Genomic DNA, 15,625 nt, shown 5'->3' on the forward strand with positions numbered 1-15,625 from the left:
GCCTTTTGTTGTCCTCATTTATTTTAGCATGACAGTTTATTAAGGCATGACACTTATTTGCCCATCACAGAGTAATAATTGAGAGCCTTTCACTTGGAGGATAAAAATTCATGTATTACAATAATTCTTTTACTTTATTTTTCCAGACAGTGGAGAGGAAGGGCACATACAACTGGGATATCCATTTCTGGCTTGGAAAAGAAACTTCACAGGTAAGCAATAATAAAAAATTATATTTCATAATTCATTTTGTGAATGTGCATAATAACTTCACTTCCAGCTTACACACAGATTTAATAATACATCAGAATTAAAATACCAAAAAACTTGAAGTATGTGTGCAGTCAGAATACTTATTGTTTGTTCTGTTCTGAAAGACTGCAATGTGTATAGTGGTGGCTCCATAGTGGTAAATGTAAGTCATGCTATGAACAAATGATATTACAAAGCATTTATGTGTAAAACTGTCATGTGTTATTCAAACAAACAGTGCTGTCCAGACATCAGCATACAAGCTGCAATAAATACACCTTAAATATGATGTAAAATTGCATGACAACTGCTTGGTTAAGGACAACTGAAAGTCTTAATCAGCTTGTAAGGTCACAATTTAAATTCTGGAACATCCGTACATGTACCCATCCAGACATGACAGAGTTAATTGTGAGATATGGTAAATCAGAATGTATTTGTTATGCATAGATTAGAGTTAATATCCTTTCAAGATTTGACAAAAGAGTCTGTAAAAACACCAGACTGCAGTCTCGTGTAAAAGGTCACAAAGTAAACATACATTAGTTCAAATACAAATGGGAAAAATGAGCTATTTTAATACAATAGGACTCAAGCACTTAAATTTCTGTCCACTTGTGCACTGGAAGATCTGTTTTGTAGTCATAAATATGTTTTCTATATCTGAAGAAACTTGAATCTTCCTTTAATTATGGTAGTAGTTTCCAATTCAACTTAGATTTCAGTTTTTTACTATATGCTAAGTGTATTTGTGTCAGTTTTTCATCGTTCATGTCGAATACACATTAAACTTTTCCTACCGCATTGGACTCGCACCACCACATCCACATGTGTCTCATAGATTAGCTGGACTGGCAGCGAAATTACTTCATGTGACCGTCAAAACTGTGTCCTCAGTGAGACCATGGCAACTACAGCCACAGGATAATCAAAATATTGTGCTCCATCTGCAATATCTTGGCTCCTTGGTGCCACAAATCTTATACAAACAGGATAAAAACACTGAGAAAATTATGGATTTTTCTCTCTTTTTACTTCATGTTCTTTGAAAGCAGTGCAGAAGCCCCTGTAATAAAAACAGTGGTAAGCTTTTCCTTTTTCAGTGGAATATATTTGGTACTTAGATCATGAAACACAATCCATTATCGATAACAAAGTAATCTGCATGAATTTATTGTTGTGATTTAGAAGATGCAGGTGAAACTGTCAGGTTTTTACAGCATCAGTAAGAATATCTGGGGACAAAGGGACAGAAATTGCTTAATATTATAGTTACCCCATATTTTCTGCCATTGATAAGGAGAGAAAAAGTATATTGGCCAAGAATTTCAGCTGAGAGATAACACTGGTTTCCCTTTGGCATGTGGATGGTTTTCGGTGGTAGAGAAAGGAGCTGTCATGTGATAAACATCATTGATTCACTGAATTTGGATGTGGCTTAAATGTGTACAGATAGGCGCAATGTCTTCAAAACTTTCTAAATGACTTTTATGGAATTAATTTCACTTATTATATATGGAATTATCAAGTATCATAATTACTGTTCAGTGTTGCCAGTCAGGTGAACTGTCACATCAGCACATGAAAACAGGGGTGTCCACAGGTTTTGATTTCAGTAAAAGATTTTCCCCACATATGTGAATTAGAAATTATCTCTACTCATAATTTTCTCGTATTTGTTTCCACAGTGCACTTTTAGTTACTGGTAAAAACTATAAACATAAACAAGCTAACAGCGTAGTTACAGAAAAACCTGTTTCTGTATTCCCAGATTTTACACTTTCCAAACATCTTGTCTCTCAAAACATTAAAAAAATTGTTTGGATTTCCAACTGCATCTTTGTTCCATTGGAATTCATAAGTATTTTTTGCAGAAAGGTGAAACTTTCAGAAATTCGTGAATGGTCGTCACATGAATATGCCATGATGAGTACTTCATGTTATATGAGGCCAAAAGAGCACACACAATGTAAAAAACACACCTAATATCTGCTTCAGAATAAATCACTCTTGGATATAATGACAAACTGTCCAATGGAAATGTTTCCTTCGTGCCATCAACATCATACTGGAAATTACGATGTCAGGATGTCATGGATTCAGTAAAATCTTACTTTGTCATTCTCCTTTTTTCAACTCGGGGGTGATAGACATTGTCACTGTTTTCAAAGATACTAATACTCTTTACACTGCAGCAGTTGATACCAGCAGAGGCACTGCCTAGCTCTAAATTTTCTTCATCAGTACAATTATTGGGACTTCTAATAGAGATTTCAGTTCGACTCAACCTTTTCTTGTGAGATTTTGTCACAGGTGGTACATTTTTTGCTTCTCTTATTTCCATTTTCGGTTTTCATCTGTTTATATGGTGCAAAAACTTATGAATAGAGAAGTCATTCTTTTTCACTCTATTCACATTGCTTTTACGCCTCATCATGCACTATATTATAAGTAAACTGCATTCGTGCAGTGCTGCTCGCTTAAAACTCATTGTTGACTATGGAAAAATTGAGTGAACTTCATTCAATGCTGACAACACACTCGTACTGTAACGAGCAGCTGTGTTTCATGATTGTGCATTATAGAGATGTTCATATTCAAAATGTGGTGCTATTTGCAGTATTGATTATGAAGTTAATTAAATGAAGGCTGTTTCACTCAGTGAATACCACCCACTTGTATAATGCATAGGTTGGCTAGTAGTTCAAATGGCAGTCTTCCTGCTTCTACTAACAAGTACAGCTTAGCAGCCAAAGAGTGCAAATGAACTGGAACATAACAAAACATGCTATTTTAAATTAGCACATGGCAGCTCTTAACCATTATTTGGAAGTCGAATGTGTAAGTTTCCTTGTGAGTTTTTTGTCATGTAACTGTTTCGTTACACCAATAGTCATTTGAGGTTATGAAGATAGACTCATATAGTAATGTGGGAACTGGGAGAGGGACTTTCATTCCCTAGGAAGACAACATTTCTGAGCCAGAACTCTCATCATGGATATTATTCTAAATGAGATGGTGTACACATGTAGTAGTTTTGTCACTCAGTTGATCAACAGCTCCATTTCATTTTAATATATCTTAATAGTCATGCCCTGTGCCTGTTGACATGTAATCTTTCCTTTCTTATGAACTAAACATAGTTCACAAGTACTAAAACCCCGAATATTCTAGCTGTAGAAATGTGAATTTAAGTTTGCGTTTTTGTTTTAGGTACTGTACTGTGTTTAATCTTCAAAGGATAATGTCATTTGTAGGATTTTACTTAGTTTTTTACAGGTTTGTGTTTAACATCTATTTGTGACACAGTAATTTATTCTTTTAATGTTGGCAAGAACAAGCAGTGCATGCACCTCGAGGAAAAATGCAAAAGTGTTGCTAAGAATGTTTTTGTACATGTTGCAAATAAATTGATGGTTCAACTGCTTAGTCATTGTCACATCACTTACTATTGTTAACTTATGGCAGGTGTGGGTATTGAACCAAAAATTTTAGTAATTTGTACTGATATTGCACCAAACTTAATTTCCATTTGTGAAGTATTGATATTCATGCATCAGTATTTTAGATTCATTTATAAAACTAAAGAAGAATGTCAATGTATGCTCCAATTGTTTCACCAGATGTGCAAAGATTTGCTAACTACAGCCTTGTGTTGTTCGACAATATATGTTCACTCACAGATTCACAGAATCTCTGCATGCTGACTGTCATACTCTGCTATAGCTCTATAGATCCCTATAAACAATCAGTAAAGTTGCCAAACTTTATTTAGTTTGCCAAATTATTGTAAAAGTGTGCTACTTTATTTGAGCTGTTTATCAAACATATATAGGGTCTGACGTGTTTGAGTGAAATTTTGACGGTCGGCAGATCTGACAAAATTGTTGGACACAATGTTGATATGTAGTCTGAATTTTTAGGGAGATGTAGTTTTAATTGTGGTTTATCTGATGGCATCATGAATTTCCATAGTTATTGAATTTACGAACAGGGATAAAAGCAAGAGAGCACAAGCAATTAGCAAAATGGTACAGAGGTTGCATCTTTCCCAGCCATATATTATGTGCAGGATTATGATAAGAAGAAAATAAATGTTACATGCACAGTATAACAAATGAGAGTGCAGTAAAATGAGAAAAAATGGGTTCTTCCACAGGTGGTGTGTATGGTCCCACTGTGTGGTATTTCATAACTTTTGTTAGAGGGCCAAGTAGAAGAAAACACAATTTCCACAAAATTGTGCTCCCCTTTTTCAATGAAAGTGCAAAGTAATTGTAAGAAGTTATTAAAACTGTCCATTCGGAGAAAGATGACATAATCATCAGCTTGTGAGTTTAATTTTTCCTTTAGAAGATTTTTGTGGGTATATTTATCTCTGTTTCAACCATTTCCTGGACCACATCTTGTTTTCTTTTTCTTCTTTATTCATAGTGCTTAGGTCAATGCTTAAAAAGGTTTGTCTACATTGATAGTTCCCATTAGTTTAAAAGTACATCACGAAATGAGTGCACGACACAACAGCTCCTTCAAGGTGAGGTTAAATCTGGCAAACTTGGTTGTACATACATACACTGCTTTAACGACATTTGGATAGCATACAGTGAATTTTGACAAACAAGTTTGATAATTACCAGGAGCCTTAAAATCGTTGTCCAACAATTTTCATAAATCATCAACGAATGAAATTTTGTGAAGCAATTTTAAATTAATTATGCAACCTCCTACAAAATTTTCCATTACTCTAGTTCATTTTATAACTCACTGTACTAATGTTTTATATAATTTTTACATCATTTTATTGATATTTTAAGGTTGTGTTAGTGAAAATTTTCCAGTGGTTTCGGGCCTGAGCCCATCATCAGATGTAAAGGAGAGTACGTTGTGAAGACAAATGTAAAACATAACAAGAAATCAATGCTACTGCCTGACAATTGACTTGGGCCCAAAACTAATAATAGTTCAATAAAATCATTCCTAAAAAAACTTGTGGCTGGTTGCACTAGTTCTTACAGTGCAGTGTACTAAACAGCTGTGGTGTTCTCCAACTGTAATTGACAAAATAATCCCAGTTATATGTAGAATCCAGGAGCTGAACTGTTGAGAATACCAGCAAAGAGATTCTATTCTCCATTAAATTTTTTGCTGATATTTACAGACACGTATTTGTTGTTACTCAGTGTGCTACACTTTTGTGAAATCCCATCTCGAGGGGCTAGACAGTTCAACTAAAGGTTGTTCAGTGTGTAAAAAAGAGTTCAGAATTGCACTTCTGCAATTTTAAAGTGTGTGTATTGATGGATGAAACCCTGGGTTTGAATCGCTAAAGTTTGTTGCGATTTTGCAATATAATAATTTGTTCTGTGAGACTAAAACTAGATATGTATTGAATCTTTAGTTTACATAGAGGCAAGTAACAACTGATATAGGGATGATAGTTGTAAAGGCTAATTATCACCTCAAAAAAGTTAAATTACATAATTAATTTTTTTATAGTTACATGTTTGCAGTTGTGGTGCACATTGAAATCCCTATGCCCCAGTACCACTAGAGAGCCAAAACAAAATGGCAAACTCCATTGATAAAGAGAAGTTAAATGTGGTAATTACTTTTCTGTATTTGAAGGGTACCAACACTGAAACAATCAAAACTGAGTTGGTGGAAATGTATGAAAACACCACACCATCATGACACAGTGGTTAGGTGGTGCAGACATATTTCCATTGTGGTCAAACGAAACTGAACGACAAAGTAAAAAGTGACAGACCAGTAAAAAATGCTCTCTCAATCATGATTCACAGTTAGTTAGGATAAATAACATAGTGCCTTACAGTGTGGATACTACTAAGTGGAAATCACTTAAAAACAGTTGTCCTGAAGTCCATAATTATTCTAAGAAGTTTACAAGAGATGACCTGGGATGAAATTTTAGTGGGGCGGTCAATAAGTAATGGAATACATTTTTCCATGGCCAGTTTCAAGATGAAGAATTTATTGAGTCATCATGGAATATTCCCACTTCATCCCCTGTAGTTTCATGAAGTTCAGATAGGTGTAGATGCTACACATACACTTCAAATTGGCATCTGTAATGGAGGTGCATTCCAAGCAGAGCGGTGTCACTGAGTTTCTTTTGGCAGAAAACCAGAGCATCACAGATATTAATAGGTGCTTGCAGCGTGTCTAGAGAGACCTGACAGTGAACAAAAGCATGGTGGGTGTTGGACGAAGCGTCTGTCATCATCTCAACAAGGTCACACAAACCTTTCAGATCTCCCACATGCCAGCCGGCTGGCTGGAATGTGCAGACACTCATTTTATGTGATCATGACAATGGTCTACTGGGTGAAGGGGCTATTCTGTTTGATGTCGTGCATTATGGTGCAACAATCAACTCTGAAGTGTGTTGTGCTGCCTGCAGGAAATTGAAGAAAAGGTTTCAGCATTTCATTGCAACAAAAATACAAACGAACTTGTCCTCCATGACAATGCAAGGCCTCACACAAGTCTGTGCACCAGATAGGAGCTCATAAAACTTCATAGTACCTACAGCCTTGCCCACCCTACTGCACCTTCAGACTTCCATCTGTTTGGTCCAATGAAGCATGCACTCTGTGGGAATCAGTTATGTAGATGATTATGAGGTTTTTGATGCAGTAAGGCATTGGCTCCGATGTCGACCAATAGAGTGGTACAGTGCTGGCATACGGGCTTTCCCCCACCCCCGTCCCCTTTGCCCCCCTGGAAGGTGGCGTAAGGCCATTGTTTTGAATGGAGATTAGGTTGAAACAGAGGGTTTTGTAGCCAAATGAGTGGGGAATAATATGGTGTATTTGAATACTGAATAAAATGAACCAACTTTCAGAAAAAAAATTTTAGTTATTTATTGACTGTCCCTCATGTGATGAACCAAATTCTAACATATTTAATCTAGTCCACGATAAATTCATATCCTTATGTGAAAGTAGCTCCCAGCATAAGCTTATCAAAAAGGACATCAAACAAACATGTACAAAAAAAGAGGTATCACTGTAGGCATTAAGTATCTAGTGATAGGAAAAGGAAAATGTATCTTTTGGCAAAAACTAGTAGGGATCCTGCAGTAGTTACACACTACATAAACTACTCAAAATTACTAAGAAAATTTATTAAAAACTCAAGTAACATGGACATTGTCGGAACTCGGTAATTCCAACAAGACTTCAGGCTATATGGAATGTAGTGAAACTAGACACATGACCAACCACAGAACAAGATAACGTCACTATTGAACTGAATGGACGAGCTATAAATTAGTAATAGATAGCAAATATATTTAATAATCATTTCTTAAGTGTAGTAGAAAGTGTAGGAACAAAAAGTTAGAGAAAAATCACAGCACTATGTTTAAAAACCAGCTTTCATAAAATTCATTCATATGAATGTATCAACTATTCTCCTTCCGAAATTAAGAAAATCATACGTTCTCTCAAAAATAAAAGCTTATGTGGTTTTGATGGTGTTTCCAATAGAGTACTAAAGATTTTTTTCCCCATACAATAAGCCCAGTCTTATTTGAACTGTGTGTAGGAAATGCGGTACACCTTTGAAGTATGTGTAAGAAATACGGTACCAGTGGAAATGCATACATAATAAACAGTACATGGACTGTGGTAGACAAATACTTCATTTGCTGGACAAAATTAAGTCATGGTCTAAACCAGTAGGAGGTTCAACACCTACTAAACCATCACTCTGCTGCACAGGGCAGTGATGTGTATTTTGTCAGTCAGAGGTGACTTATAGTCAAGAAGTCACCCCAGAGCCAACCCTCTCCCCTGTCCCCCGTAGTGTGGAGCACAGGGGAAGGGGAAGCATTGCAAGGTGATGAGATCTATGCAGTGATCTATGGTGGGGCAATGGCTGCAGTGGTGCCAGAGATCTCTTTAGTATCTGAGGAGGCTGGAGGGCACGTCCATAGTGGGAAGTAGCCAGTACCAGTGTGCTGTCCACGGTAGCAGCCTCAGCAGTGGGTGTCAAGGGTGAAATGGCCGACAATGTATTTCTATTGTCGACTGAAGCTAGGACAGTCATGCCATAAACCGGGGTGATTTTTGAGGGAGCCCTCAGTAGTGAGATAGTACATCAATTCTGCCACGTCTGCATCAGCCGGTATAGGCAAGGTAAGGTGGTAACAGTGCAAAATCATGCTTGCTCCATATCTCCTGTCTTCATATTGCATGAAGATGACCACGTTTTCATCATAGAGCATGACAGATATATCCTCTGGGAGAAAGTAGAAGGGGGTAGAAGATGGTTGGTCTGTTGCAGGGCTAAATGGCAGCTGCAGAGACCATTCTGCAGTGGTCCAAGCTGGCTTCAATCTCTTAACATACACTGTCGATCATTTGCCCGATCTTGATGATAAATGTGTTCATGCTGCAATGAGGGCCTGTACATGGCGGGTGCAGGGTGTGCATCACTACATACGAGCAGGTGGACAGATCCTTATGGTCAAAGACCCAAGCCATTTCGTGGTGTGAAAGGGGGGGAGGGGGGGCATGGGCTTGGTATATGCAGGTTCTGTATGTGGCGTCTGATGTGGGCAACTAGATCTGGCAAATCACAATTGATGGGGGCTGTAGCCTGTACGACAAAATTGGCAGAAAGGGATAATGTCTCGCTGTACAGGATCTCTACTTAAGTTACATCAAGGTCTTCCTTTATGGGTGGTGTGGACAATACTCAATGGAAGGGCTTTGGTCCATGATTCAGGATGGCACATTAGCACCACTTTTAATGTGCAGTACAATCTTTCAATGAAACTGTTAGACTGTGTGTAATAGGCGGTGGTATGGAAATGGTGGGAGCTGCAAAGATGACACAGTTCATTGAATAGAGGAGACTCAAATTGTATACCCTGCTCCATAGTGAGTGACATAGGGCAGCTGAAACTTGCAATCCACATGTTGATAAAAACTTCGACAACAGCCTCAGCTGATATATCAGCAGAAGATGCAGCCTTGACACATTACATAACTCTTTCGATCAATGGTATAACGTAACACTGTCGATCAAGAGACTGGAAGTGGTCTTACTACCTCCATGTGCATGTGTTGGAACCTCCTCTTGGGGTCCTGGAATTTGCCAACTGGAGCTGAGAATGGCAGGGGATGCATGCTTCGATTTATGTGGCACAGTCTTTCCACACAAGACTGTATGAAACATTGTCCCTGAACAAACATAGGGTGATACCCCAGGGTGAGGGAGATTGTGGACGAGGATGAACATTTGTTTTCGAAAAGGTTTCGGGACAACTGGTCAGACCTGGTCGCAGGGCGTCACGTCAAACTGGTTTGGTGAAGCCAGGGAAGGTATGTTGCTCAAGTTTGAGGACTGCGTTGGGGGTCACAAAAGAGGTTCTGTGAGTCTTGATCTGGTTGTAATAGAGCTGGCCAGAGAGTGGTGACAAGTGACAGAAAGGTCTGAAAGGTGTAGTGATTAGTCTTTGGTATGTTCGCTTTTGCCATGGGAATCTGCATGTATGCTGTTATAAAGTCAGTAATGCTGAATATTTTGGTGCCAACTAACATTTGGTCAAAGTCCTGGATAATTGTCTCCAATAGTTTGGTGATTGAGCCACCAGTTGTTGTCACACAGGTGCCATGATTTGTCTTTCTTTAAAACAAGTTTTATTGGGGACACCCAGGGACTGTCCAATAGGCAGACAATGCCTACCTCCATTAGTTTGTCCATGGCAGCCTCCGACGCTCTAAGTTTGTGGGGAGGGAGGCATCATGGCCTACTTCAGACAGGCAGGCAGGCCAGGTGTAGTGTTCATATGATGAACAGTACCATTGCAAACAAAAAACTGCATATGGCCTGATAATGGGTGCACATCTGTGACCAGAAACACACTGTGTTGTGGAGCAGGGTCACTGGGCAGAGCAGTGGGTATGCTGTCAGAATTGTGCACTGAAGTTATATATAGCGTTTTACTAACCTGTTCAGATTCCTTGCAGATATGCTCTGGAAATACGTTGGCATCCTCCAAAGAGGCAGACATGTGGCATAAGAGGCAGACATGTGGCATGGAGCAAGGTTGTGCTTTGCAGAATGAAGTGATGTTGCAGTGTCAACAGCATGCTGCCGAAGATCCATGTTTTTGCATCTTACAATGTCATTTGTCGTGTGTGGCAAAGAATAGTTGGCCATCAGAAAGTGAGCTTGCTGAAGAGTGCTGAGCTCTTTAGGTGATGGTCTAGTAGTGTATCTCCATGTGATGAAGAGGGAGGTGGACAGGAATGTTTGGTGAGAACTTCACTGATAACCCCAATGATTGGCTGCTGACCATCACGGCATAATAACAAACTACAGGCAAGGTCAGGAAGCACATGATAGTGATGCAGAAAGTCTGCTCTCAGGACCGGCTCGACTGTCTTTGCAACGAGGAAGGTCCAGTGCATGTGACTGCCTGTGTCAAAGTCCAAAGTGATTGAGGTGGTGCTGGCAACTGTGATAAGTGTCATTTGCAGCACATAATTGGGACTGATAAAATAAACATTGCTGCCCTTTGCAGTAGGGTGAACATAAGATCTGTGACAGTTTAGTATGTGTTTAACCTCTGATAAGGATTTGTGCACCATACTCCATATACTGTTTATTACATATGCACTCTGACTGGTACTGCATTTCCTACAGTGGTGGTCAATCTATGGCACCGTGTCACGATTTTGAACAAATCTGCCACGCTGGTTCGGTACTCAACAGTGCTGCCATTGCTCATCACTTCACTTCATTGCATCAACGACAGTACAGAGGATACTTTTCAAACAGTGTCAAAATATGATATGAACATTCCATGTGACAATTTACAAAGTATTGTTTGACCTGGACTAGAGGAACTTCAGTGCAATGATTTAGACAGAAACAATGCCGAGTGGAATAATGAACAATGAAGCCCTGTTTATCCTTTAACTGTTATCTCGTGTGCTCATTGTTTACCCTCTGTTCCACCACCTGCACCTATCCGTGGTCTTCTGAACCTTTCCAGTGGCTTTTCGAGTGATATTCACCACTCACAATGCTGCATGGACACTACTAATGGTACATTTCCTATGCATCATCAATGTGCTCGGTCAAAAAATCTTGCCGTTATCTCATTTACTGTTTTGATGTATGGACAGGAAATTATGATGGTCAATCCCATCACAGTGCCTGTGTCTCATGTCGCAACTATTACCACACTGTGTTTGTTCTTCTCAAAAGTGATCCATCTACGTCTCCTGCACCTCATGACTTGCTTAACCTAACTGCTGCCACACACACCTTGCTTACCTATTATCTTAGGTGTATTCTGCATACAGTGCTAACATGCCCGCAGACCTGCACTTTTGCCGCATTCATCCCTTCAGGTTCCATCTACACTGTGCCAACCCCTGTCTGATGCCACATCTGCGCCAAGTGTGTGTGAGCTCTTGGACACCGCCCACAGAGCTGGGACCCATCCATTCGCTTGACCAAGCGGTATATGTACTGTGCCTGCTGCTGTGGTTTTAAAGCCACCCCACACCATACTTTGGTGACTACCTCATCAGTACAGTATATCACCCAAGGTCTGTGCTCCGTATGACAAAACAGTGCACCTTCTGCATCACATGCTTCTGCATTGCTGCCAGACAGGCACTTCAGAGAGACGAAGCAACTGCATACGACATGTGCCGTCGCTCCTGTGCTGGCTGCATCGGTCAGCATCACGCTCTGGCTGGTCCTGTGTGTACAACCCCTGGACAGTCTCCGTTTCAAACTGCCCCTGTTCCATACCAACCTGCCAGCAGTACTGTTTACTCTGTGTGAGTGCCTGTGATATCCACCCACAGGATTGTCGATGCCGACAAGATTTATGACCTTACTCAGCCACCTTGGCAATGACACAGATGTAATCAGTGACCTACACCTGGCAGCATCCACTCAAAAGTAAAAGACTAAGGCTTCCCTGCTCCAGTGCATCTCATGCTCCCTGTAACAGAAACCACATGTAGTTATGCACGAAGGAACCCTCTGGGAAAACACGCCATCCTCACCCTGGTGACCTCTACAGATGAAGATCGATCCTATGCTGGCACCTGGCTGCATGCTCTGGCTATTGAAACTTCCCACATACATCGAAATCACAATGCTGTTGAATGAGAATGACCCCCTTGATTCCAGACTTCGCCTTGCATATTTAATTCGCGCCCTGGCATAGTGTCATATTCTAATCAACAGCTACTCTGACATCAGCAAGGCCATCATCCCACTTGGCTATGAGGTGACAAAGGCTAACCAACTACCACAGAGCTGGCCCGAGCTCTCCCATTCGCCACAGGCTGCCATCATTGCCTCCACTCCATGCAGTGATTCGGCCTGGGCCCCCCTCCCACCACCATGTCACACAACCTTCACAGTGCCAATGGTCACCAATCACTGAAAAACACGGCAAGTACACTCACCACCTCTGCCCGCTGCCCCCTTCTTCCCCCCCCCCCCCCCACCCTCCCAGCACTGTTTACAGGCAGACATCACTTCAGAGGCCACCACCACCAGCCACCTCTGCCCCTTTAACAGCCGAGCAATTCTGTTGGTTCCATAGCAGAATTGTACAGGAGGAAACAAGCACCAGGCTGCTCTATAACCACATGATGCCTTAATCAAGTTGCACCTGCACACTTCTATCACCCCACATCGCCGGATGCTGATGACTGCACAGTTGAGCACCCCACAAACCAAACATCACCACCAGCTCACACCACCCCTCTGACAGGCCACGCTTATTTTTTACGACCATCTGATGCAAACCTACTTCCTCACCAACACAGGTGCTGATGTCAGCACCCTCCTACCACCTCGAGCACTTACAACTGTCTCACCATCACCACTCAAATTATGTGGTGTTAACGGCACTGTCATCATTGGGTTTCTGGCACCGCCTCATCATTTTGAACTTGAGCCTGGGGGACCTTCCTAGTCATTGATATGGTTGAGCCAGTCTTTGGAGCAGACTTCGTGTCACTGTCACCTGCTTCCTAACCTCACCCGTGGTTTGTTATTACGCCATGACAGTCGACAGCCAATCATTGGAGTTACTAACGAAGTTCTCCTTGAACATTCCTGTCCCCTCCCAACTCTTCATCAATCTTTCAATGTTGATTCACTGAAAGAGTGTAATAGAAAGAATGACCTGGAAGTATTGCTCGGTTCTTTCAATTTGACATCTGTCATTGATTTTCCTACTCTGGTAGTAAAGGACAGCAGCACATTGATAGATAACACTTTTATAGACCAAGAGAAGTTTAAAAACATAAATTCTTGTCCTGTTGAGAATGGCCTTTCTGATAATGGTGCTCAGCTAGTTGCAGTATATGACATAACTCCATTCAGTAATTCAAAACTATCCTCCAAAGTTGTGCGTTTAATTAATTACTCAACAATTAGAAATTTCAGAGAAAATATTCAGCAGTTAGACCGGGATGAGGTGTACAAGGAATCCAATGCTAATTTAAAATATAACTTATTTCATGATACACTTGTAAGAGAATTTGAAAACTGTTTCCCCAAGAAAGTAGTTAAATCTAATTGTAAGAAACCATGCAAAAAACCTTGGATTATTAAAGAAATAAAAATATCTTGTAACCATAAGGGAACTGTATATAACAAGAAACAGTAATGGCCCAGAAACAGCCATATATTATAAAAACTACTGTGCTACATTAAGGAAGGTTATTAAAAAGTCCAGAAGCATGTGCATCATGTCTGATATTAACACCTCTGATAACAAAATCAAAACAATTTGGAATATTATAACAAGGGAGACAGAGCAACCAAGAGTACAGGATGATAGCATTACCATCAAAGTGAATGGAAACTTGACAAACAACAAGCCGGAAGTTGAAAACATTTTGCATAATCATTTTTTAAATGTTGTAGAGAAAATAGGATCTAAATGTTCATTAGAAGAAGCAAGGTAGTTAATGGAAGAGGCCTTACTCACACAATTTGATACAGTTGAAATTCCACCTACCTCTCCTTCTGAAATTACTAAGATGATAAACTCTCTCAAGAATAAAAGCTCACATGGAACTGATGGCATTTCCAGCAGGATAATAAAAGCTTGTTCCCAAGAGATAAGTGGGATTCTTAGCCACATATGTAATAGCTCTCTGAAGCAGGGTCTTTTCCCAGATAGACTGAAGTATGCCATTGTTAAACCACTGCATAAAAAAGTGGACACATCTGATGTCAACAACTACCACCCAATCTCTCTTCTGACTGCCGTATCCAAAATTCTTGAAAAAGTAATGTATTGTAAGTAGCTTGACACCTTTGTAAAAATAAAGTTTTAACAAAATGTCAGTTTGGTTTCCAGAAAGGCATTTTCAATGGAAAATGCTTTATATATACTTCCACTAATGAAATATTAAATGCTCTGAGTAACTGGAAGTCACTTGTTGGGATTTTTTGTGATCTCTCAAAGGCTTTTGATTGTGTAAATCATGGAATACTTTTAGATAAGCTCAAGTACTGTGGTATAAATGGGACAGTGCTCAAATGGCTTAAATCATACCTAACTGGGAGAGTGCAGAAAGTTGAAATAAGCAGTTCACATAATATGAAAAAAAAAAAAAAAAAAACTGGTGATTTCTCAAACTGGAGAACAATCAAGAATGGGGTGCCGCAAGGTTCGGTCGTGGATCCTCTGATGTTCGTAATGTATATTAATGTCTTGCCAGTCTATATTCATGAAGATGCAAAGCTGGTACTTTTTGCTGATGATAAAAGTATAGCTATCACACCCAACAGACAAGAATTAACTGATGAAATTGTAAATGATGTTTTTCAGAAAATCATTAAGTGGTTCTCTGCAAATGGGCTCTCATTAAAAACACAGTATATACAGTTCCACACAGTAAATGGAATGACACCATTAATATATATAGACTTCGATCAGAAATCGGTAGCTAAGGTAGAATATTGAGAATTTCTAGGTGTATGCATTGATGAGGGGGTTGAACTGGAAAAAAACACACTGAAGATCTGCTGAAACGTTTGAGTTCAGCTACTTATGCTATTAGAGTCATTGCAAATTTTGGCGACATACATCACAGTAAATTAGCTTACCATGCCTATTTTCATTCTCTGCTTTCGTATGGCATCGTATTCTGGGTAACTCATCATTGAGTAAAAGTGTGTTCATTGGACAAAAGCGTGTAATCGGAATAATTGCTGGAACTCATCAAATATCATCCTGCAGACACTTATTTGAAGAGCTAGGGATCTTCACTGTAGCCTCACAATATATATATTCACTTATGAAATTTGTTATTAACAATCCGAATGAATTCAAAAGTAATAGCAG

At 39.7% G+C, this 15,625-nt stretch overlaps 1 protein-coding gene across 2 annotated transcripts in view; it reads left to right on the forward strand.

Annotated features, from left to right (window-relative positions):
• Positions 1–15,625, forward strand: part of LOC126184641 (gelsolin, cytoplasmic) — a 300,473-nt gene that overhangs the window by 204,678 nt on the left and 80,170 nt on the right. For both annotated transcript variants that reach the window (XM_049927119.1, XM_049927118.1), the window contains exon 3: positions 147–212. In XM_049927119.1, the coding sequence (XP_049783076.1) occupies positions 147–212 (66 nt within the window). The remainder of the gene's footprint in view (positions 1–146; positions 213–15,625) is intronic.

Source organism: Schistocerca cancellata, chromosome 4, assembly GCF_023864275.1.
Source record: "Schistocerca cancellata isolate TAMUIC-IGC-003103 chromosome 4, iqSchCanc2.1, whole genome shotgun sequence".
In the NCBI taxonomy this organism is placed as follows: domain Eukaryota; kingdom Metazoa; phylum Arthropoda; class Insecta; order Orthoptera; family Acrididae; genus Schistocerca; species Schistocerca cancellata.